Source organism: Triturus cristatus, chromosome 1_2 (genome assembly GCF_964204655.1).
Source record: "Triturus cristatus chromosome 1_2, aTriCri1.1, whole genome shotgun sequence".
Taxonomy (NCBI): Eukaryota; Metazoa; Chordata; class Amphibia; order Caudata; family Salamandridae; genus Triturus; species Triturus cristatus.
In genome coordinates, this window is record NC_140580.1 from 844,634,340 (window position 1) to 844,661,106 (window position 26,767).

Here is a 26,767-nt window from a genome sequence, read left to right on the forward strand (position 1 = left end):
GATTTCCCGTGTGTTATCACTGTTGATGCTAGTGGTTTGGGTCTAGGAGCTGTTCTCACACAAAATGTTGGTGGAGTGGAGCATACTCTTGGATTTGCATCAAGAGTTTTACGTGGATCAGAACTCAATTTTTCAGTAATTGAAAAGGAACTGCTTGCATGTTGGTGGGCAATTAGGAAGTTTAATCCATATATTTGGGGGAGACATTTTAAGTTGAGAACCGATCATAGTCCACTTGTTTCAATTCTGTCTGGGGATAAAATCAAAGAGCATACGCCCAGGATAGCACGTTTTTCTACTAAATTATTGCAATATGATTTTGAAGTTAGTCACATTCAGGGTTCTAGGAATGTTTGTGCTGATTACTTTTCTAGGCATCCTGTTGAATCAAACCAAGATAAGGAGGATGAGGATGAAGAAGAGTGTTTTGTGGCTTCTGTGGGTCTGGATGAGATGTGTGCTGTGAGTGAAGTTGAATGGAGAGAGTTTTTGTCTAAGGATACATTATTGGGTGATGTCATCAGATGTGTAAAGGAAGGTTGGCCTAGAGAGAAAAATGTAAAATTTGCTCTTCAAACTTTTGTAAAGGTTGCTCCTGAACTCTCAATAGAGGATGGTTTACTTGTACGTGGTGATAGGTTGATTCCCCCTGGCATGTTGAGAGTGAGGTTGATGCAGGGAGCACATGAGGGTCATTTGGGTAGAACCCTCACGAAAAGGAGACTTCGTGAACGTTTCTGGTGGCCACAGATGGACAATGATGTGGATTTGTTTGTAGGGGGGTGTGTGATTTGTTCTGGTTCAGATAAGAGCTTAAAAGTTCATACTCCACCTCTACAACCTATTGTTCTTCCTAGCAAACCTTGGGAAAAGATAGGAATAGATTTGGTTGGACCATTTAATCTGCTTCCTAGAAACTCAAAATTTGCTATTGTTGCTATTGATTATTATTCTAAATGGCCCGAAGTACGTTTCATTGATGAGCCTAGTTCTAAGAATGTGATTGATTTTTTGAAGGATATTTTTCTCCGTGAAGGTTTTCCATCTACTATTGTTAGTGATAACGGTGTACAATTCACTAGTCAAGAGTTTGACTCCTTTTTGCGTCAGGGTGGTATTGTACATGCTAGAAGTGCTCTTTATCATCCCCAAACCAATGGATTGGTGGAGCGGATGAATAGAGTTCTCAACAATTGTGTACAGTGGGCTTTGGCAGGGGGTTGCAACGTACAAAATGCTGTGAGATCAATGTTGTGGTTTTATCGTACAACACCGCATTCTTCCACAAAGGTCTCTCCCTATGAGCTTCTTAGAGGAAGAAGACCCTGTTCCAAAATCTGTCCAGGTTGGATGTCTAAATGGGTTAAGTTGGATTCTGTAAGTGATGTGGATGGTGTTGTAAGAGAAAATGTCGCCAAAGCGCAGTTTCGTCAGAAGACATACTTTGATTCAAGGAAAAGGTCTGTTGATCAGCCTTTGGTTGTCGGTGATGTTGTGCGCATAAAAATTCCTGTTCATTCTAAGAAAGGAAATTCTAAGTTTTCCGAGCCGTTCACTGTTGATAAGGTTTTCAAGAATGCAGTGAGGGTGAATTCAAAAAACTGGTGGAATGTTTCAAGAGTGGTGAAAGTCAATCCGAGTGTTGTGAAAAACTCGTGTGATGAAGATAGGGCATCATTGCCGGATGTAAAAAGCTTGCGCAAGAGTTCAAGACAACGTTTTCTTCCTGTTAGGTTTCGTTAGTTGTCTTTTATTCTTGTCTTAATGTTTTATCCACATGTTGTATTATTTATTGTATTTTTCTTTGTTTTTGTAAGGGAAAGGATAATGTAGTGTTTTGCTGTATCTTGGAATTCTTGAGTCCACTTTGTTCTGGACTCAAGAATTCTAAGTGGAATGTTTGGTTTTAAAAGGAGACGGTTTTTGGTATCCTGAAGGAGCTGAGGGAGCTGGCTGCTGCGCAGCATTCAACCATCAATAAATATACTTTTATCCATCTTCATCGCGTCGTATCAACATCATTACAGATTGCTCTTTTTGGTAAGTGAGCCTAGGGGTCTGGATACCAGGGGCTAAGAATGAGTGTCATGCACCCCTAAACTCACCAGCAGTAGCACCCGAGAAGTGTTAGCCTACGGTTTAATCGAGAAAGGGTTTTATATGATGCAATTTTGAATGGTCAGGGCAACAGATGGTGTTTACATGCACTCTAGACGTGCTGCAGTATTCATCCAGAAGTGTGGTCCCAAAATAAAGAGCCTGATTTCGATATTGGCGGGTGGCCCAGCAGCCCACCAGTACACCCGCGGCTGTGGCCTTTGCTCCACAGGTGAAAGGTCACCCACCACTACATCGCCTCTAGGCAAGAGCACATCTCTGTGCATTCAGCAGAGCTCCTGCCGCCACTGCTCCATTGAAGGCACTGAAGCTTTGCCAAGTGAGCGTCATGTATGATGCGCCCACCAAGAAATGCTTTGTGATTTTCAGTAAGAAATTCCCAAAGCGGCAGAGAGAACTGAGACTCTGCGGGGATAAACCTGGCACTTCACCTCCCCCTGCACCCGTCCTTTAAGTGGTATGGAAGAACCACACGCATGAAGGACTAGTGATCTGCCACTTTTGGGAAGGCGCTGTACACCCATCAAACTCCAAATGAGACACCCAAGTTTCTATTTTTCTCTCAACACTCCAATTTGAGAAAATGCAACTGATCTCTTAACCAACATGCACACTAGAAGCAGAGAGAGTGGGCTTGAGAGGGTTACCAAGGCATAGGGATGAAAAGATCCCCAAATAGTTGTAAACACGAGTGTGTGTGTGTGTGTACACGGTGAACTGTCAATAGTAACTCAACAGTAATCATCCAAAATACTAAAAAAAAAAAATGGCATATTGAAATACAAACTCTGGTCACGCATAAATTGTTGCAATAAAAAAAGTGCCATGCGTTGATGCAGGCACTGTTTTATATAATGTATCTACTCTGTATCGAAAAGTATCAAAATATACGTGTTTGGACACTGATCCTTGGGCTAAATGTTATATTAAACATCCGAGAGAGGGAGTGAATTCCGCGCCGTCCATAGATCGGAATTGATCATCAGTAGCACATTTACGGATCTATAGCAAACAAGATGGCTTACCTTACACGTGCACAACAGCAAGAAGATCCTCACGGCCAGACGATACCTAAAAAATGGCGCATGGAAGCTTTCAAACTTTTTCGGATTCGGGGGCGTGTTCCTGCTGTTCAAAAAAGGGCGTTGCTAAAAAGTGGAAAGAACAGCACGGAACACGCCCCGGAATCTGAAAAAGACGGAGCTTATTTGGAGGGACGGCTCTCTCCTCCAGTGGCTGGCCTCCGTTTAGGAAGCCAGCCAATGGAGGAGAGCCAAAAAGAGAGGCGGGCTAAATAGCCACTCTTAGAAACATCAGATCTCCGGACTTCCGGTTCTGCCTTCGGCAGACCGGATGGTCCCGAGACCTAAAAAGAAAACTTACCTTGCGCTCGCGGCTGCACAAAAAAAAAGTGCCGCCCGGGGTGGACCACCCCCTCCCAGGTACTAGCTATGCCACTGGGCCTGATTTAGAATTTAGCGGGCAGGTATTCAAAAACAAATGTGACAGATAACCCCGCTATCTTATCACAAGTGCATTACATCCAGGGCCACTGAAATTATGCCACAGGAGATGGCCACATTATGCTGCAGGGTTGAGTAAATTATGCGTCAAGAAAAGGCATATTATGTGGCATAATGCAGCACATTTTTAAATAGTATTACTTAATTATTTTGAACTCTTTACACTTGTTAACACTGTCTGGGCATTAATTGTGCCTCATTAATCCTGGTTTAACACACAAATATAGGAATAAGCAACAGCAAGGTGACCAGTCAACGTTTGCAAAAGGTCTTGCACTGTGCGGCAACATGTGCTGCAGCGTTTGTAATACTTTTTAACTGTTGGAGCTGGAAGCAATATTTGTTTTTGTTAAAATCTGCAGATTATGCAGCAGAGGATGGATTGTGGCAAATGCAGCAAATCTATAATTATGCAAAAATCACTGCAGCCACACGATCACATAATTCCAGTGGCCCTGGTCATATTTTACAGCACTTATATTAATGAAGATAGGATTTCCGTCACATTATGACATTATAACCCATCCACCAAACTCTAAATCGGGCCATAAATCTTTCTCATTTAATAATAGTAACCTGTGAATCCTTCAAGTGGTGGCATACTTAAAAGGACCGTAAGTGGAATGTATTATGCACAGTGACCAAAATCTATTGGAGGCCACACAAGCATAGTCGAGGCACTCTAACACCGTCTAGTTCTATGCACAGCTCTGAAGGACACCGGAACAGCATACGCTGTCTGGCTGCAGCTTTCTGTCTGCTTCTAATCTGTCAGTGTCTGTACACAAGGGCTTTAGGATCTTAATGAAACAAATCCTGTACATACAGTGCTATCTGTGCCATAGAGTGCATTGTGGGTTAATCCTCCGAAGACCAGCAGGTGCTGGAAAGGGAGAGTTTCAGCTGAGAATTACGATTATCCTTCATCGGAACGTCATGGATGACAAGGAAAAAAACACTGCTCTGAAAATATGTTGTTCCTAATCCCAGGAGTTGGTCGTGTCCGTTGATACTACATTTTACAAGAATCACATGCCAGGGAGTATATTCCAAATCCAAGAACGTTTTTGTTAAAAAATAAATGTAAAAAAGCTGGGGCCATATTTATCAAGAGCTTGCATTGCCCTTGTGTCATGCAAGGACACGCAAGGCCTTAAGTCGAATTTACTATGCCACGCTGAGCCACCTTGCGTGGCTCTGTGTGGCATAGTAAATCTTGATTAACGCACGGCAGTGTAAGTCGCTTCCTTGCATGCCTCTGCATTGGGAAGGCGTTCCATGGGTGGAGCGTGGGTGTTCCCACTCATCCACGCATGGATTTTGGCCCATTGCCAGACTTACCAAGACTAGCACACCTGACAATGCTTCAAAATGCTGTGCCTTCCCAGGTGAGCCATGATAGACATATATTCCTTCTCGTCATTTCCTCCTTCTGTGTTTGCTGCATTCTGCAGCACACACAGAATGAGGAAAAAGCCTCTGAGGATCGTTTTTGTGCCGGGGAGTAACTCTTCCTGCACAAAAACAATGCTGTCTGTAACGCAGGCACCCTTGCATCATGCCGCAAAGGTGCCTGCATTGTAGCTTGGCAATCACAGGTGCGCCAGTGCAGAGAGAGAGCAGGAATGAGCCATATGTTAGTAATTATGGTGCATTGCTGCTCTCTCCATTTGACGCAGCACAACAAGTTGTTTTGCTGCGCATTGCACCAAATGTTGATCAATCTGGGCCCAGGTTGTCCTGTTCTTAACAGCAAGATTTGAGGTGTCTGTTGGTGCATTAGGAAGGTGAACAGAACTCAGTTTTTGATTGCCACGCATCCTGAATGATCTGTTTTATGTGGTCCCTCCATCTCCCATTCCTCCTTCACCAGGTCTGGTGAATGCATCTTCTGAGGCAGCCTGTACACAGAGTGGGAAAAGCTGTATTGGGGCCCAGGCAGAATATAATATAAAGTTGGGTTTTGACCCCCTTTCCACCTTACCTCCCAGCTTCTAAAACAATAAGGAGGTGGTTGAGGGGACCTGTCACTTCAGGCAATGGCAGCCGCTCAAAAAAACAGCTTACCGGTATCCAGAAAGGGGCATGCCCTAAATGTAGAGCCATGCTACCATGAGCCAGTCAGGAAAGTTGCTATCCATCATAGGTGAGATGCAAGATGTGAATGAGGAGTTAATTGACTCATCCATGGAAGGATATTTTGCACTGGTCACATGCCAAACTAATTGTTGTGTTATGTTAAAGGATTACTACATAGCAAATGTCCATCAATTACTTGGTCCCTGAGCACTTTTCCTTGTAGACTTATGTGTTTGCCCTTGTAGGTTGGACCATGGAGTGTCATCTGTAGAGTTGCAATTGGGCAGACTATGCAAAATATAATGAGAGTGATATTGTATTGTATGTTGTTTTTTCACTGTGTTTGCCTTCCAAATGAGGAGGGGTGGAATTGTGACCTACCATGCATACCTGCGTGAGGTGGAGGTGGTTTTAGGGTTCTTCTTTCGAGTCTTATCACAGTAGGGGGGTCTCCATTTTCAAGAGCTCATGAGTTTCCTAAAACGTTCAACGGATTTGTAAAGTGAAACAATCGCCATTTACTTAGCCACTTGGCACATTGCACTCTAGTGGGCAGACTCAGGTCATCAATTCTGGGCTTTCCACAGGGAGGGTTTCCATGTGGGTTGGAAGGAAGCAGTGTGGAGGAGGAAATTTTAATGTTCCCATTGGCCTAAGTAATTGTGGGTGATATATTTTGCAGGGGGTTCTCTGCAACAGTGTTTCATAGAGTGGGGACATAAACTTCAGTCTTTCCTGAGTGAGTCAGATTTATGTCATAGATCATTCCTTTGGGGCTCTCTGCATGTGTGGTGGTTTGGGTTGTAGAGTCATATTCCGCAGTGTTGTTGTGCATTAGATCACCAATGGAAGCTAAAAGCGATACGGCATAATATTTAATGGCAGGTGGACAGACTGAAAAGGCATGTAGACCAATAGACAGGTGGGGCACCCCTGTCCAAAGCTTGATCCTTGAAGCTCATGATTCCTTGATTCTCTGTCACACCTGTGGGGGTGTGGTAATGATGGGCATGTTGTATATTCCTTGCAGAAAAATAATTGTCCAGTGTAATCATCTTTCTGTCATATGAGTGGAGGTGAAGTAGCAGAGTCTCAGGCACCCATTGTTGAAGACAGTCATTACTATAAAGTTGGGAGCTAGGCTAAGAGCTCTTCAACCTTCCTTTGACTTTTCATTGGCCACAGCTCTTCTCCTTTATGAATCCATTCCCAACCCGCTGATGTTGTTTGGACTCTGAAGTCATGTGTTTCAATAATGAGACCTCTGCTTCTGCTCACTTGCAGCGTGTGATTCGCAGCCGCAGCCAGTCAATGGACGCCGTGGGTCTCAGCAACAAAAAGAACATGGTATCCACCAGCCAGAGTGGGAGCTTCAGCCACAACAACCCAGAGGCTCCCAAGACACCTGGCATAGTGAGTATCACTGATATTGTCAGGGTTTATTGGGTCATTCATGGACACTGGAGGAAACGCAGACAGCCCACCTTTAAAAAGGAGGCTAGTGTGACATAGTGAACTTTTTTTCATACAGTGGGTTGTAGATAAGGCCTCTTCATCATGCCGTGGGTGATTATCAAATTACCAAACCACCAAATTATCATCCGTAAAATATATCTTTCTCATCACCTTCCTATACACCCCCACAACATCTTTCACACAAATTGTGGTACCTCGCCCCTATAATCAGGTGTATTGGTGTACCTATGGGTCTACAACTCCAGCCCCTCACATTATAGACATATTACGACACCAACACAACAAATAGCTGTCTGTCTGAAAAGCTGTTAACAGTTCATCAGTAACTGCTGTAAATTGTGCATGACCTGTCTCTTCTTTTTTTTCCCTCTTTCCCTTTCTTTCTTTATTTTGGTCCCTGGCTGTCTGACTGTCTCACTCACTCTCTTTGCCGCTTCTTCGCATTGCTTGGCAGTCATTGCTTGTGCCAGGGAAACCACCAAACCGGCACGGACGTCGTGGCAGCGCCATAGGGATAGGAACGATAGAAGAGGTTGATATCTTTCTTTGTCTCTCTCTACCTCCCCTTTTCTTGTTCACTCATATACTGCTTTGCATGACATTGTTTGCTTCTCTTGTATTGAAAAATCTTGGAACTTTTCCATTCATGGTGGTGGGAGAGTCAAAAACGCTTAGGATCTCTGAATTAAAAGTATGACGCCAATGCGCATATTGGCATCAGTTTCAAGAATATCCCCTAATACCTATTGCAATGATCCTTCCCTACCAGCTAGGTCATACACTTTATTGTCACCACAGAAACCCACACAATCACAGTTCAAACCAGTATATACCATCCCACAGTCTCTAAACACCATTTACTGGCAATATGCCTAAAATTAGGAAATTCATTAGACGAATACAAGCAGTTCTTTCCTTCAATACCAGCCACAATCATGTTTCACACCTGTGTCCTCCATAATCCTTTTCCCACATGCATGTCCTATATTTCTGTTCACTCCAGTATTCCCTCCACAATCACAATTCATAGTTGTGTCCCATAACCCCTTTTTGTATCCCTGTCCCCAATTCCTGATCACATCCCTGCTCCTGTTCACATCCTCACCCCCCACAATCCGTTTGCAAAATTTAGGACCATATTTGTAAAAAATTCCTGCAACGCAGCAAGCCACCTTGCTGCTGTGTGTGAAAGGGCAGAAATGCAGAGTATTTACCATTATACGGTGCATTCCTGTCCTTTCCTAGCGCTGGCTCACTTTTGGCTGCCCAGCGCCAATGCAGATACCCTTGCATCATGTCGCAAGGATGCCTGTTCAGGAAGGAACACTTTCCTGCACAAAATCAATCTTCAGAGGCATTTTCCTCTTTCTAAGTGTGCTGCAAAGTGCAGCAAACTTAGAGTAAATAACGAGGAGAAATAAAGATATTTCTCCTTGTTGCGCCTCTGGTGGGGAGGCAGACAGTTCTGATGCATTTTCAGGTCTACCAATGTTGGTAAATCTGGAAATGTGTCAGAATCCATGCGTGGATGCATGAGAACATTCATGGTCCACTTGCGGCATGTCTCCCTGCCGCAGAGTAACACCAGGCAGCGATTTGCGCTGCCTTGGTTACTCTAGATTTATGAAGCCACTCAGGGCCATGCAAAGTGACCTTGCATGGCTTGATCGATCTCTTTTAGGTTTTTCATCACCCTTGCGCCCCTTTCATGGCACAAGAGCAAAGCAGAACCTTGGTAAATATGCCCCTTTGTTTTTCACATCTTTGCCATCTTAGTTCATGGATAGAAATGGGAGATTGATAACAGATATAGCCGATGAAGATAGCTGGATCAAAGGGTGGCGTTTTTGGCTCGAGGTATGATGAAGACTGGTTTGAGAGTGCCGAGAACTAGTCCCTCTATGAAGCATGGGGACATTAAATGAATTGTGTTAGGCCAAGAGATCCGCAATCTATTTAAAGAATTTATCACATCTGATGGTTTTGTGTCGGCAGCGGTTGTTTAGGCTTGTAAATGTGTCCTTGGTGGTGGTTTTGAGCTTGGTTTGAATTGGCTTGCTTGGTTTTATTGGGGGCGAAGGAGGGCTTTGCAGTTGGATTAAAGGTTTAACTGACTTGTGATTTCTTTAAATAGACAGAGTTGAAAGTTCACTGATGAGATGTCATTCATTTACTGCTGTTAAGGACCAAATGGTCACAAGGCTGTTAATGGACTGTGGTATGATTTTGAATAGCTATTTGAATAGTATTAGTAGCATTGGGATTTTACAGGCGAAGTTGTCATAAAATGGATTTGTGATGTATTGTAAGAATGGTCTTGTGTTTCTTCAATATAGACATGATTACAGACCTATTATTGTGCACGAATTTCGTAGCGCGCGCTGCATCGCATTTTGCGATGCAGCGTGCGCTACGAAATTCGTTTTATTTATTTAATTGTTTACTTACCTGTAATTATCCATATTCCGGTTTTTAGAACACCCCACCCTGCCCCTCCCCCGCCCCGCCTTACCGCCCCACGGAACTCCCTCCATGGGCCGCGGCTGGGGTTCACACAATTCAGTACAGCAAGTAAAGTTGCTGCTCTGCATTGCATGAATGCGAGAGAGCATAACTGCGCCATATCTGCGAAGAAGTGATGTAGTTCTACTCTCTGCCTGCACTGGCGCACTTTTGGCCATCATGCACAACCCACACACCCTTGCACCACCTTCCACCATAGTGCAATGGTGTCTGCGTTTGGATCAGCATATGTTTGTGCAAGGAGTCCCTTCCTGTACATAAACTACGCATTAAGGGGGTTTACTCTTTGTATGTGTGCTGTAAAATGTAACACATGTGCAACAAGGAACAAACGAGGAGAAATGAAAACATTTCTCCTCATTATGCCTGCCTCAGTGAGGTGGTTGCATGGCAACTCCCATGCACCACCCATTGGTGCACACTTGACTCAGAGTAACACAAGTGCGTTGGGATACTTTGGGTTATAATTCAACACAAATCATGATTTGCATTGGATTGTTAATTCCAGCAGTAAAAGTTGCACCTGATCCCTGTTTAAAAAAAAGTAACAAAAATCCAGCACAAGGTCTTTGTAAACTGGGGCCTAAATCTACACTATAAATGCATCTAAATGTGAAGAGTTGATTAAGGTTGCAGTGTTGGTTACAAGCAGGGGCGGCCGGTAAGTTTAGGAGGGGGGGCGGATGGGACACACGCACACATACAAATATACATTCACAGGCATGCATTCACACACTTGCACACACATGTCCCAACATAGTCACAGAGTGGGATGGGGTCAGTGAGACTGCTGACCCCACCCCACTTTGTGATGAAATGTCACTGATTGACACTCGATACTGAGGGCTTCAGAGCTTAAAACTGCAGCACCCAGGGGCAAGGCAATCAGTGATGCTAACCCTCGTCACCGAGGTGAGGGCCTCAGGGACCTTTGCTGAGCCCACAGGAGCTGTGACCTCCTCAGCTCAGGCGGCCAGGAGCCTGATCATTTAGTGCATGTTTGGCTCCTGCCTGCCTGACCTGAAAATGAACAGTGTCTGCCAAGCTGACCTTTGTTCAGCCTGGCAGACACTGTTCATAAGGGGCAAAATATGGGGGGGGGGCATGGCCACTCAGCCCCAATGGACCAGCTGCACTGGTTACAGGGGTGAGACTACACCTCTTCTTACTATCCAAACCACTGGACAGGGAGTTGAAGAGGACAATGTAGCCACCAGATTTGAATCAGTTTTTCCTCCCCCACCTTCTGCTGTCAGAGGCAGACCGATCCATATGGTAAGCAGGAGATGTCCCAGCATGTCAGGTTCTCTTATCGGTCTTAAGGGCCTATCAGAAACCTTCACTTGTCTTCCTATATACTACTGACCGTGCAGAACCCTGTGAGCCTGCTGGAAATTTTTAATTTTCCCTTGAATCTAATCTGCCTCTGCCTGCTCTTGTGACATTTCTAAATCCCGTTAAAGGAATTTCATCTTTCCCAGTCGCTGATTGTTCCAGGGAAGAGCCCAACAAGAAAGAAATCGGGCCCTTTCAGCTCACGGCGGAGCAGCGCCATCGGCATCGAGAATATCCAGGAGGTGCAAGAGAAGAGGTGAGAGTCTGGGTGATGAAGGGAAGGTGGAGGTGGAAGGCCCTAAATAGTAGAAAAGCCTACACTGTATTGTTAATATCATTACTTATGTGTATTCACCATGACAATGTACAACATACAAAGTGCCCTCCACCCTTAAGAAATATATCGATGGATGTTCTCATAGAATAGAGGCAGAAGAAGAAATTGGGCTTTCAATGGGAAGCCAGCAAAAGGCACATGACTACAGAAGGCACATGACTACAAGAGGCACATAACTAAGAGAAGTCATATTTCAAGTCTACATTCCCCATATTACAACACTACATGTCCCATTGATAATAATTGGTTTGGTTTTGGCTGTCTTATATACATAAACACATTGAAACACATTTAAAATGAAGAAGAACCGGAATGGATAATTCACACTTACATGGACTGTTTCCAGAAAAGAATGCAAGATTGAGGGAAACTCATGCTGTATGAGTGTTTTATGGGCTTACATCAAGGTGAGGTGGGTGTTCTGTTTAACAAGAAGACAACAGACGGGACAAGTGCAAATTGAAGATGGATGGGCAGGGATCCGATCACTACCAGGGATACAGTTAAATCTTGGCATGGATTCTCTGCAGATATGGTACCTGCAGGCACAGTTAAGACAAGGTTGCATATGCTGTCAGAGATCATGGGGTGCTGAGATTTCCCTTAAAGAAACAGACACGTCTTGTCTCCTTGATTGCAACTAGGTAACAGTCAATTGTTCCTTTCTTCTTTTCCACAGAGAAAGCCCAACTGGCCCCCAGAGGACCCCTGACAGCGGACGTGTCTTGCATGAGCCAAAGTCAGAGAATTCATCCAATCAGAGCTCACCGGAACTTCCCACGACAAAGGATAGGTGAGTTCAATTCACAAACATCCAAAGCTGGGCAAGTGCGCAGGGCAGTAGAGGGTACGTCACAGTGTAATACATTACAGGAAAATGTTGCATGTGAAAATAGGTATAGAGGTTAGGACATATCTTAGTTTTATGTGTTAAAGCAGACTAGAGTTTTAATGTTGCTTGTTGTGTTATATGTGAGGGTATTCTGTGGTGGTATGTATATGCATTCAGGTAGATGATGTTATTACAGGAAAGGGCAGGTTATTATGACAGAGTAGATTATGGTGTTATGGTAGAAAGTGACATGGTTTAGAATTGACTGACATAATACATTATAGTATATATATTTGGCTAAATTATGGCGTTAAATTAGATTATGGTAAGAAAAATATGGTGTTACAGTAGATTATGGCATGTGAAGCGGTGCATGGTGGTGCAGCATGTGGTGTACATTACTCAGGCATGTGTTACAGTTGCTTATGGTGCTTCCTGTTAGAGTAGGTTAATGTTATTGTTTTAGGGTAGATTATGTCATCATCTACTGGGGCAATAACATTGTTATACTTTATGGTAGGTAGTGATAAGCAGCCTCTCAAGCTGCCTTGATTAGAAGTATCTTGGAGAACAAATCGTGCTTCTGGTTTGATTAATGAAAACCATCTGGTGGTACATGTTAAAGCAAGGCCATGCTCACTCACCCCCAACCACTCTCCTTCACTACCATCTTCCTTCTACCCTCCCCCCTGCCCCCCCATTTGACAACAGGAATGTGTGCATACAAGAGGCAAACCGGGGGAAGAAGAGGTAAGGAGGGAGAGATAGAGGAGAGGAGGAAATGTTAGAGGGTAGCAGGAACTCGGCCTGACCTGGAGTGAGAGTTTGTGTTTTCCTCCTGGTAGAAGTTAGAATCATTCGAAGGTTGTGGGTGCAGAACCTAAGGCTTTATCATGGGATGTCTCGAAGGCTCCTCTGTGAGTTTCCTATGCTCCCGCCCTGTTGAAGACGTGTTCCCACGTTGGAATGTGTACAGCAAGCATGGAAGGCTGCATGACACATGGTCATGACTTATTTTACTCTAGGGGCTCATGGGAAAGAGACTATGGGATGTTTAGGTTTTCATTTTCTGTTGAATAGTGTAAAGGTGCTAGCTGTAGGTGGGGGCCATCAAGGCTGGTTGTTGTGTGAGCTTTGGATCGGTGGCCTGGTACTCAAAATGTTACCATCTTTTAGATAAATGAGCGTCGTTGGAATGACCACGGGCATATACAGCTCGTGAAGCCATTTAATGAGATACTGGTTCTTTATATTAGCCTTAACTGAGTCCATTCAAACATAGAATACACCTATAGTCCAAGATCTTTCACAGCAACTCTTTTTCTGTGAATACCGACCTCTCGTTTTCAGATTTTGGGTTGTTTCTCCCATTAAACTAGTAAAGTTGCCATAGACTGGGCAAACACACTCTGAACGCTTAAACTGTGGAGAGAAATTCATCCATCCACTCGCAATGCCCTATTTTCTGTATGTAAATTCTGGCAGTCTTTAACCAATGGGGGTCATATTTATCAATCTTTCATGCAACGCAGGATGCCACCTTGCTGCACTGTACTGCATGAAATGGAAAGGGCAGCAATATGCCGTATTTTACATTACACAGCCCATTCCTCTCCCTTCCTAGTGTTGGTGCACTTTTGGCTGCCTACCGCAACTGTAGGCACCGTTGCGTCATGTTGCAAGGGTGCCTGCTTTGTAAGCAGGAATACTTTTCTGCAGGAAGGTTCATCTTCCTGCACAAAAACAATCCTGAGAAGCATTTTCCTCTTTCTGAGTGTGATGCACAATGAAGCACATGTAGAAAGAGGAAAAAAGAGGGGAAATAAAGATATTTCTCCTCGTTACGCCTCACCTGGAGGGCGTGGCATTTCGAGGCATTCCAAGGTCTACCACTAATGGTAAATCAGGGGATGTCCCAAATCCATGGGGGGATAGGTGGGAACAACCATGCTCCACCCATGGAATGCCTCCCTGCCGCAGAGTAAAGCACTATTCACACTAACCCATACATACCATTATGTAAATTATGTACTTTTACATGTAAATTCATGCAGCTTGTTAATTAGTAAAATATTATCCAAGCTAATCTTTGATAAGGGAAAGTAATTCCTGACGTGTTTCTCCTGCACCTGAGCGATGAATCAAGGTGTAGCCTACTCCTAGAAGAAGGAAACGAAAGCAAAACATTGAGGAGATTGTGGTGATACATTGAATAATATACAAGACCGAATAAAGGTGTTAGCTGCTATTTCTGCAGTACTTGAACATTTTTAATCAGCATTATCAAATAGCGCAGGATGCCAACGTGCATGCTGTTCAGAAGTCCTTTGTGGCCTTTGACCTTTTTGAGGCTGTGTAGTGCGGCTGCTTGGACTGCCAGAACTTCCACTGGTTCCATTCTTCATTTGGCCGCTAGATGTCACTACTGCACTTTCTTGCCCTTTCAACGGTAGGCTTTAGGCTGTCTGTCCTGTGTGTGGCAGCAGAAAACTGAGCAATAAAAGACACACATTTCAATACATGTTTTCTGCGCCTTTCTTCCAGAATCCCTTAGAATTCATTGCTATGCAAAGTTGGTTTGGCTATTTCTTGAGTGGTTCTTTGTTCTTCTTGCCTAGAGTGGAGTCTGTGCCACGGCACGAAGCCCCGCCAGATTTTTCCCGCTCCTCATCCAGTGCCAGCAGCTTTGCCAGTGTAGTGGAAGAGAACACTGCCCTAGATGACGAAGACACGGGCATGGTAAAGACAGACTCTTTTTCAGTGTTACCATGGAGAGGAAGGATCTAGGTGGGACTATGCAACAGCGATGAGGGTCATTGATGGGGCTAGGGACGATTAATTAAAAAAAACAGTGGAGTCATCGTTGTCATGAGGGTTTGCAGTCAAAAGGAAAGGCAGAAATGCTATCAAGCAAGTATCCGACTTCACTGAGAATACCTTTGAAAACCTTAGGTAATTCCAAACTATACTTATAGTCATGCGAGAACTACAGTAGTCAGAACAACTAATTCCTTTGGGAATAACTTACTAATCAAAAATCTGATGCTGCTATCAAAGGCATGCACTGAAAAAACATATGTAAGTGTAAAAGTTTTATTAACCCTTTTTGCGTGTTATGTTTGGGAGCCTGTTTCAGGCTGCATTTTACTTTCGCTTTAAAGTGATGTTTGCCAACAATGATTTTAATCAGGCGTCTGCCCACACCAAGGAGTTTAAGTAAAGTGCCTCTTGTTTAAAAATTCTGTAAAGTGACTTTTTGTTCACATTTCTGTTGTGTATAAACCGGTAATGACTTAAAGTTGATCAATCCTAATGCAGCCTTCACATCAGGAGGCCAAACACTGCTTAGATACATGTTGAAATCATTTCTATGCAGGGTGTATAATCTTGAAAACTCCCCACTGGTAGGTGCATCATGAAGGACTGCAGGGATGAGGTAGAGACAGACAGATGAAATAATTAACATGCAATTGGCTGTTAACCATCCTTTCTTCAGTTACCCTGATTTCCTTATAGTTTGCCACAGCCACATTCCCCAAGGACTGGAAACATGCAGAAGTCAACGCCCTACTAAAGAAACCATAGGCAGAACTCAGAAAACTCAACTACAGACCAATCTCCCTGCTCCTATTCCCGGCCTAAGTATTAGAAAAAGCCATCAACCAACAACTCTCCTCACATCTATAAAAGAACCTCCTACTTGGCTCCACCAATTCTGATTCCACAGCAACCACAGCATGGAAAAAGCCCTCATCGCAGCTACCGACGACATCTGAGCCCTACTGGACCAAAGAGAGACTGCAGCTTTGATCCTCCTAGACCTCTCGGCAGCCTTCAAAACAGTCTCTCCTACTACAAACTCATCACAAGGCTGCACAACATAGGCATCCAAGGAGCCATCATCAGGTGGATCCCCTCTTTCCTTACCGGTCAAACAAAAAAAAGACCGCCCTTCACCTTCGAACCCAAGGAAATCATCTGTGAAGTACCCTAAGGATCATCACTCAGCCCCACCCTCTTCAACACCTATATGACACCTCTGGCCAGCAGCGCCCCCAAAAAACGCAGACTAAACATGATATCCTATGACACACAACTCATCCTCTCCCTCTCCAAAGACACTACCAAGATCAACTTCCACAGCTGCATGACAGATGTCGCCAACTGTATGTAGGCTTGAAGCTCAACATGGGAAAGAAAGAGGTACTGATTTTTTAGCAAAAGCTCCCCATGGGACGAATCCTGCTGGTCATCAAAACTCAGACCTACTCCTACCCCCATTGACTGTGCTAGGAACCTAGGTACCATTCAATCAACAAGCTAACCATATGACTCGGGTCAACTCCACCTCGTCCTCCTGCTTTTTTTACCCTCTGCATGCTTTGTAAGATATTCAAATGGCTACCCCTAAGGTCAAAATGCACCATCACCCAGGCCCTCATCTCCAGCCAACTGGACTACGGCAATGCTCTCTATGCAGGTATCCCAGCTCACCTCTCATGACAACTACAGACCATACAGAACACCGCAGTCAGACTCGTCCTGAATCTCCCTAGACAAAACCAAATCACCCCCCTTAACTCAGGGACCTCTGCTGGCTCCCTGTACAGAAAAGAGGCCAGTATGGATACAAGATCCTACACAACTGCGGACCCGCACAGGAACCAACCCTTGCACTTCCATCAGCCCACCAGGCACCTCTGCTCCACTTCCTTTCACTAATCCTTGCCCCCGCAATTGACGTAGCATATGTGGAGGTCGCTCCTTCTCCTACCTAGCAGTGAAGATATGGAACAAGCGTCCCTTTCATCCAAGGACCTTCCCATCTCTTCCAGAGTTCCGTAAGACCCTGAAGACCTGGCTATTCGGCTAATCAACTTTACCCTGCCAGTGACTGGATACCCACGGTGCGACAAGTAGCTCTATACAAATCTACTGATTGATTGATTTGACACTATTGGCTGAAGGATAGATAGCTCAGCTCTCAACATAGCAGTCTACGATGTCTCATACTCTGAAGCCTGTGAGAGGTACCACGGATAACATCCATTCTGTGTGGTACTCTACATAGGATCCTAACATGTTCTTTTCCCTCTGCCTCATACAAGTGTTCAAAGAACCCATAATCTTCATCATGCCTTCACTGTCTTACAGAATCCATATTTTCCCTATTTGTAGGAAAGCTTTACTTCTTCTGGAACCTCCCATAAGCGAGATTCATTCACCTACAGCACTTGGTTGGAAGACAGTATGAGCACCACCAACAAGGGCATCTCTCCAGGTATGTCAATGTGACCAAAGAGCACTGATTATTATTGGCAGACAGGCTAATCACATACAAAAGAAGTGTTTTCCAGAATGGGGTGATTTAGTTGAGTCTGAACAATGTACAGATCTTCCTTTGTAGCTGTGTTCTTAGAACGTGTTTTATGTGCAGAGTAATTGTTTTAGTACTATAGTCACTCTTAGTCTGAAGTATATCAGCTGCTCCCCAAACGAGATCTTCATCGTCAACAGACAAGTGAAGTACAGGAGTGTATTAATATGAAAATGGCATCTTAGTTCTTTTTACATTTGAGTTAACTTGTTCATTCATGAGCCTTCCACAATGTATTTTATTGAGGCCTTCTGGTTTATATGAACTTTTCAAATTTTCGGGGTTCTTTTTGTTTGAATCAATTAGATGTTGCTTAGGGTGTGGTAACAGAACTTCATAGTCATGATTTTGTTGCATTCAGCAATCTTTCTTTGCCAGTATAACGTAGTCTTAAATATATTATGATATAAATATCACGTGTCAAACCTCATCCCAAAAATAATGCGCAATTGAAGTTAATAAAAGGCAGTCTACAGCCAATGAGACACTATTTTAAAAGCACTATTTAAGACACAATATTTATATTGATATATTTTGGACTAAACTGTTTTGACCTGCAATTGTTGCAGAGCACCATCAAATATATGAGTACCCCAGACTTAATAGGGACATTGATTTGTTGCTGTTTGGAAGTTTATTAAAAGAAACCCTAGCTTTCGTTTCTGTTAAGGCGAAGTAACAGTGAACAGGAGGCACAGTATGATGAAAGAAGTAGTTTAATTCAGTCCAAAGCAACATGCAGCTATTCAGCAAGAAGCAGAAAGAGAACCAGTCTCCTTCACTACACTCCTTCCTCTGCAGCAGTGACCTGGAATGTCCATGCAGACAACTCTACATAGCACAAGAGTGAGCCAGGGCACAAGATGAAGGCGCATAATATGACGGCACTCAATATAACAGACCTTCCTTCTTCAAACTTGACAGCAAACAAAAAGTAGAGGAATAAAAATATTTAGATAGATTTAAAGATAAGAAGACCATTTGCTTTTTAATAGAACATACAACATAAACATTGTATCTTACAGAACGCTTGCATGCTCATTTTCCAGAATGAAAATTTAACCTACAACTAACTCTTTGTACCACCATGAAAGGTTACAAATACGCTTTTCACATGAACAGTTATCATTAACTTGATGAACTCTAGAAGGTGGCAAATAAACTAATAAATGCTTAGACACTTTCACCACACATGCACCATTCCACCATTATCCATTAGTCATTCTCACAGCACAGCCATTTCCACTAGCTTCTTCCATATGGTACAGTAAGCCACATCTCACTCTCCCTTTTGTTATTACTGAATCTGGCAACCTCACTCTAACCCAATAACCTTTTTGAAAGCACACAGCCTTGGTTCTTTTGATTTTATACCTTCCTAGCTCTTCTCTTGACTAAGATGAATTTCTACATCAAATACCACTGCTGTCCAAACTAGGGCTTCCGTGGAATTGGCAGAATTTTGGCCCTCCATGTTAACTCTATAATGTGGAGTTCTGGTCAAACTCTACCAATTGCTACATGGTGGAATTTGTTTCCCACAAGATTCCAGAATATGCAAGCTGAAGAGTGAGCGTGAGCGTGAGATTTGGTGTCTCCTACTGTGATTTTCTAACATAGGCATTCACTGGCATTCTCGAGCGGTTGTGATCAGAGGGCCACCATTTGAGTAGATTTGCTGCTGCTCAAGGAGATTTTCTACTCGAGCTTCAGCAAAATCAACTCAAATGACTGTGCACTCTTGTGCAATGCATGGTGCAGTTCACACTGATTTTCACTGTTGCTCAGGCGCTAAATTGTAGTAGTAAGCTGCATATTTTCCGCCCATTAGTGGAATACCTCATAATCTCGTAGAGTTTTTCCGTGAGTTCCGCACACTCCTAGTTCTAACTACGCATGTTGGTAACTGAAATCTTAGGCAACTTCCATAACCGAGCTGGGCTAAGAAAATCTTGAGGAATTCTGGCCTTTAAAGCTACAAATGGTGATATACCTGTAACACTATGAGTAGTGTTGTGGCACAACCAAAACATTACAAAAACAGCATCTCCAAGATCTACACCCTCAATCATCTCTCCTCTGACACACTCACTCAAAAGTCTTATTAGCCCTCTGAACCTGTAAATTGCTCTGTGGGTGATAAAGAGTACATCTCTTATGTTTAATGCCCGCACCGCATAAACAAATCTTGAATTTCTGATGAGACCAATTGCACTCCAATGGCTGAAATTAGCTCTGAATGAAAATCTTCTCTGGCGAACACATCAGTGAGAAATGTAATCACTGTTTTAGCGTTAGTCTCATGCAAATCATTCACCTATAACCACATGGATAGGTGATCTATGAGAACAATAACAAACCTTTGAACATTAAGAAGAATATGAAATGGTGCCAAGAAATCTAAGCTGACCATGTCCCACACCTTCTTTGGACTAGCAACATCCTTCTTGGGTGGCATAATAGACTTTAGGCCCTTATCATTGTATGCACAGGCCACACAGCTCCTAACAAACCTCTCCACATCTGTGCCCATTCCCTGACACTGATAAATATCCCTAAGTCTTTTATTAGTGATGGTTACACCAAGGCTACCACCATAAATAAAATTCAATAGTTCATCTTTAATAACAACTGGCGGAACTAACTAATCTGCTTTAAACAACAACCCACCCTCAGTAGACAGTTCTGTCTGAACCTTGCTGAACGGTTGAAGCCCTTCAGAAGGTCACCACTTTGTAAGCCATCTGGTTGTCATGCATTCCATGACTGTTGTCAATGCAGCATCCTGACTTAGAGCACTTCTCAATTCACTTTTTCACTGACACAGTTTTCCCTATTCCAGACTATAATCACTTCAAGACAGCCCATATCTTGTTATTCATCCATCACATTCTGATCATCATAACAAGAGCAAGGAAGACGAGAAATGCTATCCCCCTTCTTTTTCTTACCCCCAAGCAAATATTCACAGAAAAAATGATATTCCAGCAATTTGTCACTAGGTTCAATCAATCTAGCAGTGGCTTTAGTAAAGTATATATTGACACCACTTAAAATCGGTATTAAATGTTTATGATCAGCGTGCAATAGGACATTTGTCCCCCACACATAAGCCTTAAAATTACACTATCCATTAACATGAAAGTATTTCACGTTGGATGACTAAGTATGACCACTCCTGTGGTTTGGGAGTACAAGAGGCGAATGCAACAATGCTCTCAGACAAATCCTTCCCTCGGGGCAAAACTGCCCCTAAGCCATTACTACTGGCATCACCAGTAATCATCAGAGATTTCCCTGGTACATATGACTGAGCAAAACTTTTTTTTTAAAAAGCCTTTTATTTAAAAGCTAACCTTTGCACCCGACGCCATGCACACCTTGCATTTTTCTTCAAAAGAGCAAGCAAGGGCTCTGTTTTTGTGTTTTTCTGTTTTTGTGGCAAAATTACAAATATATTTAGCATAAGACTCGCACATGCCTAGGAAAGCTTGCAGTTGTTCTTGGTTTTCTAATGTAGGTTCCTGGTCAATTACCTTGAGCAGTCCAGGGCGAGAGGCAATCCCTTTGCCCAAAACAACATGTTCCAGGTATTTTATTTCATGCACCCCAAATTCTCATCTATATTTCCTCAACTTCACCCCTTTCTCTTTCAGTGGCAGAAGTATGGCATTCAACCTAGCAAGATGTTCATTATCATCTTTGCCATACTCTAAATGTCATCCTGAAATACAAACATGCTTTCTAGACCTTTCAAACATCACTTATAACCCATTGAACACCAGCTGCAGCCAAAGCAGGTCTCACAAAATTGAAACACCCCACAGTGAGTTACAAATGCATTAAAATGCCTGTGCTCTTTGGTTAACACCACTTGGTGATAAGCATATTTCTTCTCAAGTTATAAAGAAGAAAGTTGCTCCAGCTAGAGTAACAATCACCTCCTCAGTTTTGGGCAGAAGATGCACATCCACACAATTGGCCTTTTTTAAACATCTGAGATCCATGCGCATTCCTAACTCACCATTTGTTTTGCATGCAACAACTATGGGAGATAACTACAAAAAATACCTCCAAAATCTCATTTATATGTTCCTTGCAAAGCTGGGAAAGAGACTTTTTTCAATCCATCCTTGATACATAACAGAACACACCTCAGTTTGTGTTCCACTGGCACATTCCCCTTCTTTAATCACATGTTCAAACCATTTAAGTTTCTCCTCAAAAATAGTTTTATGTTCTTCCAATACTGTTCTCAAATACATTACTCTCTTCCACACTTAAATCTTGTTGGGTAAAACCCAGTTTGAGCAACCAATCCTCAAACATTGATGATGCCATCCCAGCATGTCAGGTCCACTCTGTGAAACATACTTTGCCTTGTACCTCTTGCCCCTTAAACTTCATAACTGTTTCAACGAAACCTTCCAAGTAAATGTTTACTACATCATACCCATGAAGTGTAATGCCAGGAAGTGATACAATCACATTTAGCTTTATGGTAATAAAAGTATCTCTCAAAATTATAGTGATATTAGAATACGAATTAGTTAGTATGGGATCCATAGATTTTGAGAAGCCATTTTCATGTATCCTGATGCACAAATTACCTATATTGCTGGTTAACTTTTTTACAGCATTTTCACTAACATTAACATTATTTCTTTCTGAAGATATGACACACTCTGGGGAAACTGGCCGTTAACTTCACATTTAGCACACTCCTCTGCAACTTAGAGCCACAATGAAAAGACTTATTGTTCCCATTAGCATATTTCTTCTTGTCCACTGGTTTGAGTGCAATGTTTTGTTTCCCTTTAACAAAAAGGATAGCCTCCTCATTGTTCTTATTGAGTTCATTTACCGATTCTTTTGAATCTTCGATGCTATTGGCTATGTCAGTTGCCTCTTTGAGAGGTGTATTTTTGCAAGTAAGTAATCTGTTTATTATAGCATCTGGTCACCAGTGGTCTCTTAAAAGTTGATCAGTAAAGTTTCCAAACTCACACTTTGCTTCCAAGAAACATAATAAGGATGCATACATCTCCATAGCAAACTGTTCTGGAGAAGAATTTGTATTTTCTCACAACCAAGTTAGGAGGTTTAACGAAATGGTTTTCTAGTCTCTTACCACTTCCTCATACTAATGCACCTCTTCATTCTCGTACTCTGATCCTTCTAAGATGAAAGAATGGTCCAGCAACCATGTTTTCATCTCTGGTTTAAACTTAAGTCCATCAGTGGCACCCAGGAATGCATTAAATGCGTTGAAACTACTCCATCCAAGCTAAAGGAGGTTTCCCAGTTGACTGCAAAAAACGTGTTGGAGGACTGATGCCTCCCTTTATAGAACCGTAGTGTATCAGAGCCTGCACTGATCGAAAGTGAAGGACATTATTATTTTGTATAAATATGTTATAAACAAAAAATTTGAGAATTACAAGAAAAAGTGTAATAATAATGAACATAAGAACACTTCATGTTACAAGTATTGGGAAAAAAAACCCAGTGTGCTTTGTGTACAGAGTCAGGCAATTCCTACAATGGCCACTAGATGGACATGTGTGCCCATCACATGCTGCCCATTGAAGTAGAATGTGAAGAGAGAAAATATGGCAGCCAACATGGAGTGTTGATTCCCGTGCACATAATGGTCGTTGGCCAGGACAAGAACATTTTACGGTCTAGGTAGACAGCTGTCTGAAAATCAGGGTTAAACAGCTAAAGCACATACGCATAAAAAAGCACTATAAAGGTTATATGTGTGGCACTTACCCGTACTAAATTTTAAACACAATGGACCTCATTTACAAGCCCATTGCGCCCCGGTGCGTCCCTTTTTTAGATGCACCGGTGGCGCAGTGTGCCTGCCCATATTTACATGCCCATGTAAAGTCACCCTGTGTGACTTTTCATGGACTTGTAAATATGAGCCCCTTTCATGCATTACTCCAAGTGTTGCTGTGGATGTTCCAATGCAACATCCATGGAACCTGACACATTCCCAGATTTACAAAGTGTCGTATACCTGGGAATGAGTCAGAATCCTACGCCTCCCCGGGGGAGGTTTAGGAGTAGCACAACTAGGAGAAATAATTTTATTTCTCCTTTTTTGTTCTAAGTGTGCTGCATTTTGCAGCACGCCTAGAAAGAGAAAAACGCCTCTTATGATTGTTTTTGTGCAAGAAGGTGTCCCTTCCTGCACATCAACAATCATCCCTGCAATGCAGGCACCATTACACCATGGCACAAGGGTGTCTGCGTTGGTGCACAGCTGCTGTTTGAGCGCCAGGCAGGGGAGAAAGCCATGAATGTGCTGTTTCTTGTAGATAACAGCACTTTCCTTCCCTTTTATTCTGACGCTTCAGCGCAGCAGGAAGGCTTGCTGCGCTGCCCTGTGTCAAAATAGTAATGAGGCCCTCGGTCTGTGCACTTCACTGTATTACGTGGCTTCCTTCGTCTTGTCGCTCGTGTTAGCAACGCTGACCAGGAGGCACAGTATGATATCGTCCAAAGAAACAGATAGCTGTATGGCAAGAAGCAGAGAACCAACTGCCTTCACTTCACTCTGCCATGGGCTGTCCTAGAATGTCCAAGCAGATAACTCTACCTTCCACGAGAATGAGTTGGGGCACAAGATGATCACAGAAGATATAGCAGTTTCTACAATACATTTATTAGTGCTTCTAGTTTAGATAAAACGATAAAAACTAAAGTGCTAGGTAAATGTGCAACATCATCTTACAGTCTTTGGGTATCTTTGGGGTTATGGGCAGAACACATACACTGAACATAAGTGTAGTAAATCTCACCAAGTCACTGACAGTCATTCAGTGCCCCAAAGGTCATCATGTAGCCTTTCTCTAATTGTACTTTTCTCTGTCTTTTAACCTTTCATTCTACAACACTCGTCTCTATTTCACTTAGCTCATTTTTCTTCCTTTCTTTCTCTTTCATCATCAGTCTCACTCCATATTTTTCTCTTTCTATTCACCTCAATCTATATTTCACTATATTTTTTTTTACTTACTTTGTGGACATTCATAGGAAACCCTTTTGCACCATTTCCTCCCTTTCCCTTCTCACATCTCCCTATCTTCTTCTTGCTCACCATTCTTCCGGTCTCCTTTTCTAGTTTTTTTGCTTTCCATTCTTTTTTATGTAAGCCTGCTGCTGCTCTTCAGCTTCTCTCCCCCTCTCTTGAACAGGCCCTTTTCAGTCTACGCAGCTGGACAGCAGAACACCTTTGGAACCTTCCTGCCCAGCAATCAAAATCCAGTTGGAGGAGTCTGATCTGCACACGTCCCATCCGGTGAGAATTTAGAGCATGCACCTTGATGGGGTAGAGAGCAAAGCAAAGCGGGTGACAAGTGGGCACAGGGTTGTCTATTGTGAACCTTCCATTGATTAAAGTAGAGTGAGACCAACAGGCAGCAGATCAAGCGGTGTCTACAGTTTATAGGATCCCATAGTGCTTACTGAGAATGGGAATTAAATGATCATGAACTAGTGGTATCCAATGGGCTAAAAATAGATGTTTACAACAATATTTGTGACTATGATTCGTACCAGCTTAAAGCCAGTTCGTTTATGCCATTGCTGCACTAAATGATGACACACCTGAGCCTTTAAGCACTGTTTGATGGGTGCACTGATGGTGGAACCAAAGCTAACATGAGGATCTCTAGACCCAACACTGGCAGTGTTTAAGGATGTACTGTGAGAACAGTACACACTTGGTGAACACTGCAGTGTCCTGTGGCTTTCAAGGTATGGTGTGCTCTGATAACTACATATATTTGCTTCTTAGGGTAGTGCAAGGAACATAAAAGTCACTGAGCCCTCTTTGGGAAGCGTGGGCACTGTGTTCTCCTAAAAAACATTAGAGTGTTACATAACTCATTAGGAAAGGGGAGGTAGAAGTGCACATGTGCAAGAAACATGAGAGGATGAGGGACTCCACCACTCTAATTACAGAAGATGGAACCCAGAAAAGCAGGATGGGTGTAAGAACAATAACATGATTATATACAACTTTTAATGAAGCCTTTTATTGTTTCCAGCCTTTATAGATGTGATGTTAGTTTCCAATTTAATCATATACAATTTATCATGAGGATGAAAGGCTGAGTTACACTTATCAGGATTCAAACTTCTGACCTGTGGATCACAGAAATTATCGTGCATTTAACTGGTTGTACACAGTTGTCAACTAACGATGCAGCTTGGACAATGGTGGGGATCGAGGAGGGAAAATAATTATACAAGAATATAAATCCTGGATGGATTATGGATAAGCAGGGTCTTGTGTTGTTATGTCTCCAGTTGAATCCAGTTTTATTACACTTAACTTCCCCTATGGAACCCTCAATGTTTGTCCCCTTGTTTTAATGGTATACTTTCTGTGTGTCTGTTTGTGCAGAGCTGCTAGCCCTCCCTACCCGCCTCTCCGTGGATGTCCATTCCCAGCAGGTCAGACCCTTCTCTCTTATTTTTTTTTAACATTTTGTCTACTTTCTCTAAGTTTTCCCTTCGATGGAGGTTGGGAGGAAGGAACATGCAAATGAGCGATCAGGGAAAGCCAGAAGAATCCCAGAATTCAAAGAGAAGATTAATATCTGTGTCATATCCCTGTTTTTGTATGTTCTTTCAGAAAAGTAATGATAATTTATTGCCACATTTAATTTTATTCTTAACACTGATTTGGTGTGAGTTGTCTGGGTTGAAATAAGGGAAGGTAATTACCAAAGATGCAAGCTTCGGCTGTGCCCCAGTCATTGCGTTGTAGCCCATCCCGGATGCTGATTTGTAAGCCTGGGCATAGTTCACGGAGTTTTGCTACATGGAACTCCACAAAGTTACAAAAAACTCTATGAAGTTCCACAAGTGGCGGAATGTAGTGCGAACTGCTGTGTGCGCTGGTCTTCTACCCGAGCGGCAGCTCGCGAACAGCTGGGAAAAAACTCTGCTGCACTATGCAAAGCGGAGTTTTCTGCACTCCGTGAGCTCCGTGGAGCACGAGGTACAGAAAACTCTGCAAACTCTGCAAACAGAGCAGAGCTCACCGCCCAGGCCTACTGATTAGTAGTAGGTGAGGAAATCAATAATGTTGGGGACTGGAAATGTAGAGGCTATTCATCAGAGAGCACAGACACCAGAGCCAGGGC

The 26,767-nt window shown here is 42.9% G+C and overlaps 1 protein-coding gene across 7 annotated transcripts in view; it reads left to right on the plus strand.

The window, feature by feature from the left end:
• The window catches only part of RAP1GAP (RAP1 GTPase activating protein), a 1,002,066-nt gene that overhangs the window by 968,477 nt on the left and 6,822 nt on the right, over window positions 1-26,767 (plus strand). For 4 of the 7 annotated variants that reach the window (XM_085608997.1, XM_085608999.1, XM_085608998.1 and 1 more), the window contains 8 exons: window positions 7,005-7,133; window positions 7,651-7,728; window positions 11,183-11,310; window positions 12,071-12,184; window positions 14,842-14,962; window positions 17,402-17,504; window positions 24,809-24,912; window positions 26,023-26,072. In XM_085608997.1, the coding sequence (XP_085465123.1) occupies window positions 7,005-7,133; window positions 7,651-7,728; window positions 11,183-11,310; window positions 12,071-12,184; window positions 14,842-14,962; window positions 17,402-17,504; window positions 24,809-24,912; window positions 26,023-26,031 (786 nt within the window). In that variant the 3' untranslated portion in view covers window positions 26,032-26,072. The remainder of the gene's footprint in view (window positions 1-7,004; window positions 7,134-7,650; window positions 7,729-11,182; window positions 11,311-12,070; window positions 12,185-14,841; window positions 14,963-17,401; window positions 17,505-24,808; window positions 24,913-26,022; window positions 26,073-26,767) is intronic. The other 3 variants (XM_085608994.1, XM_085609001.1, XM_085609000.1) reach the window with 3 other exon arrangements.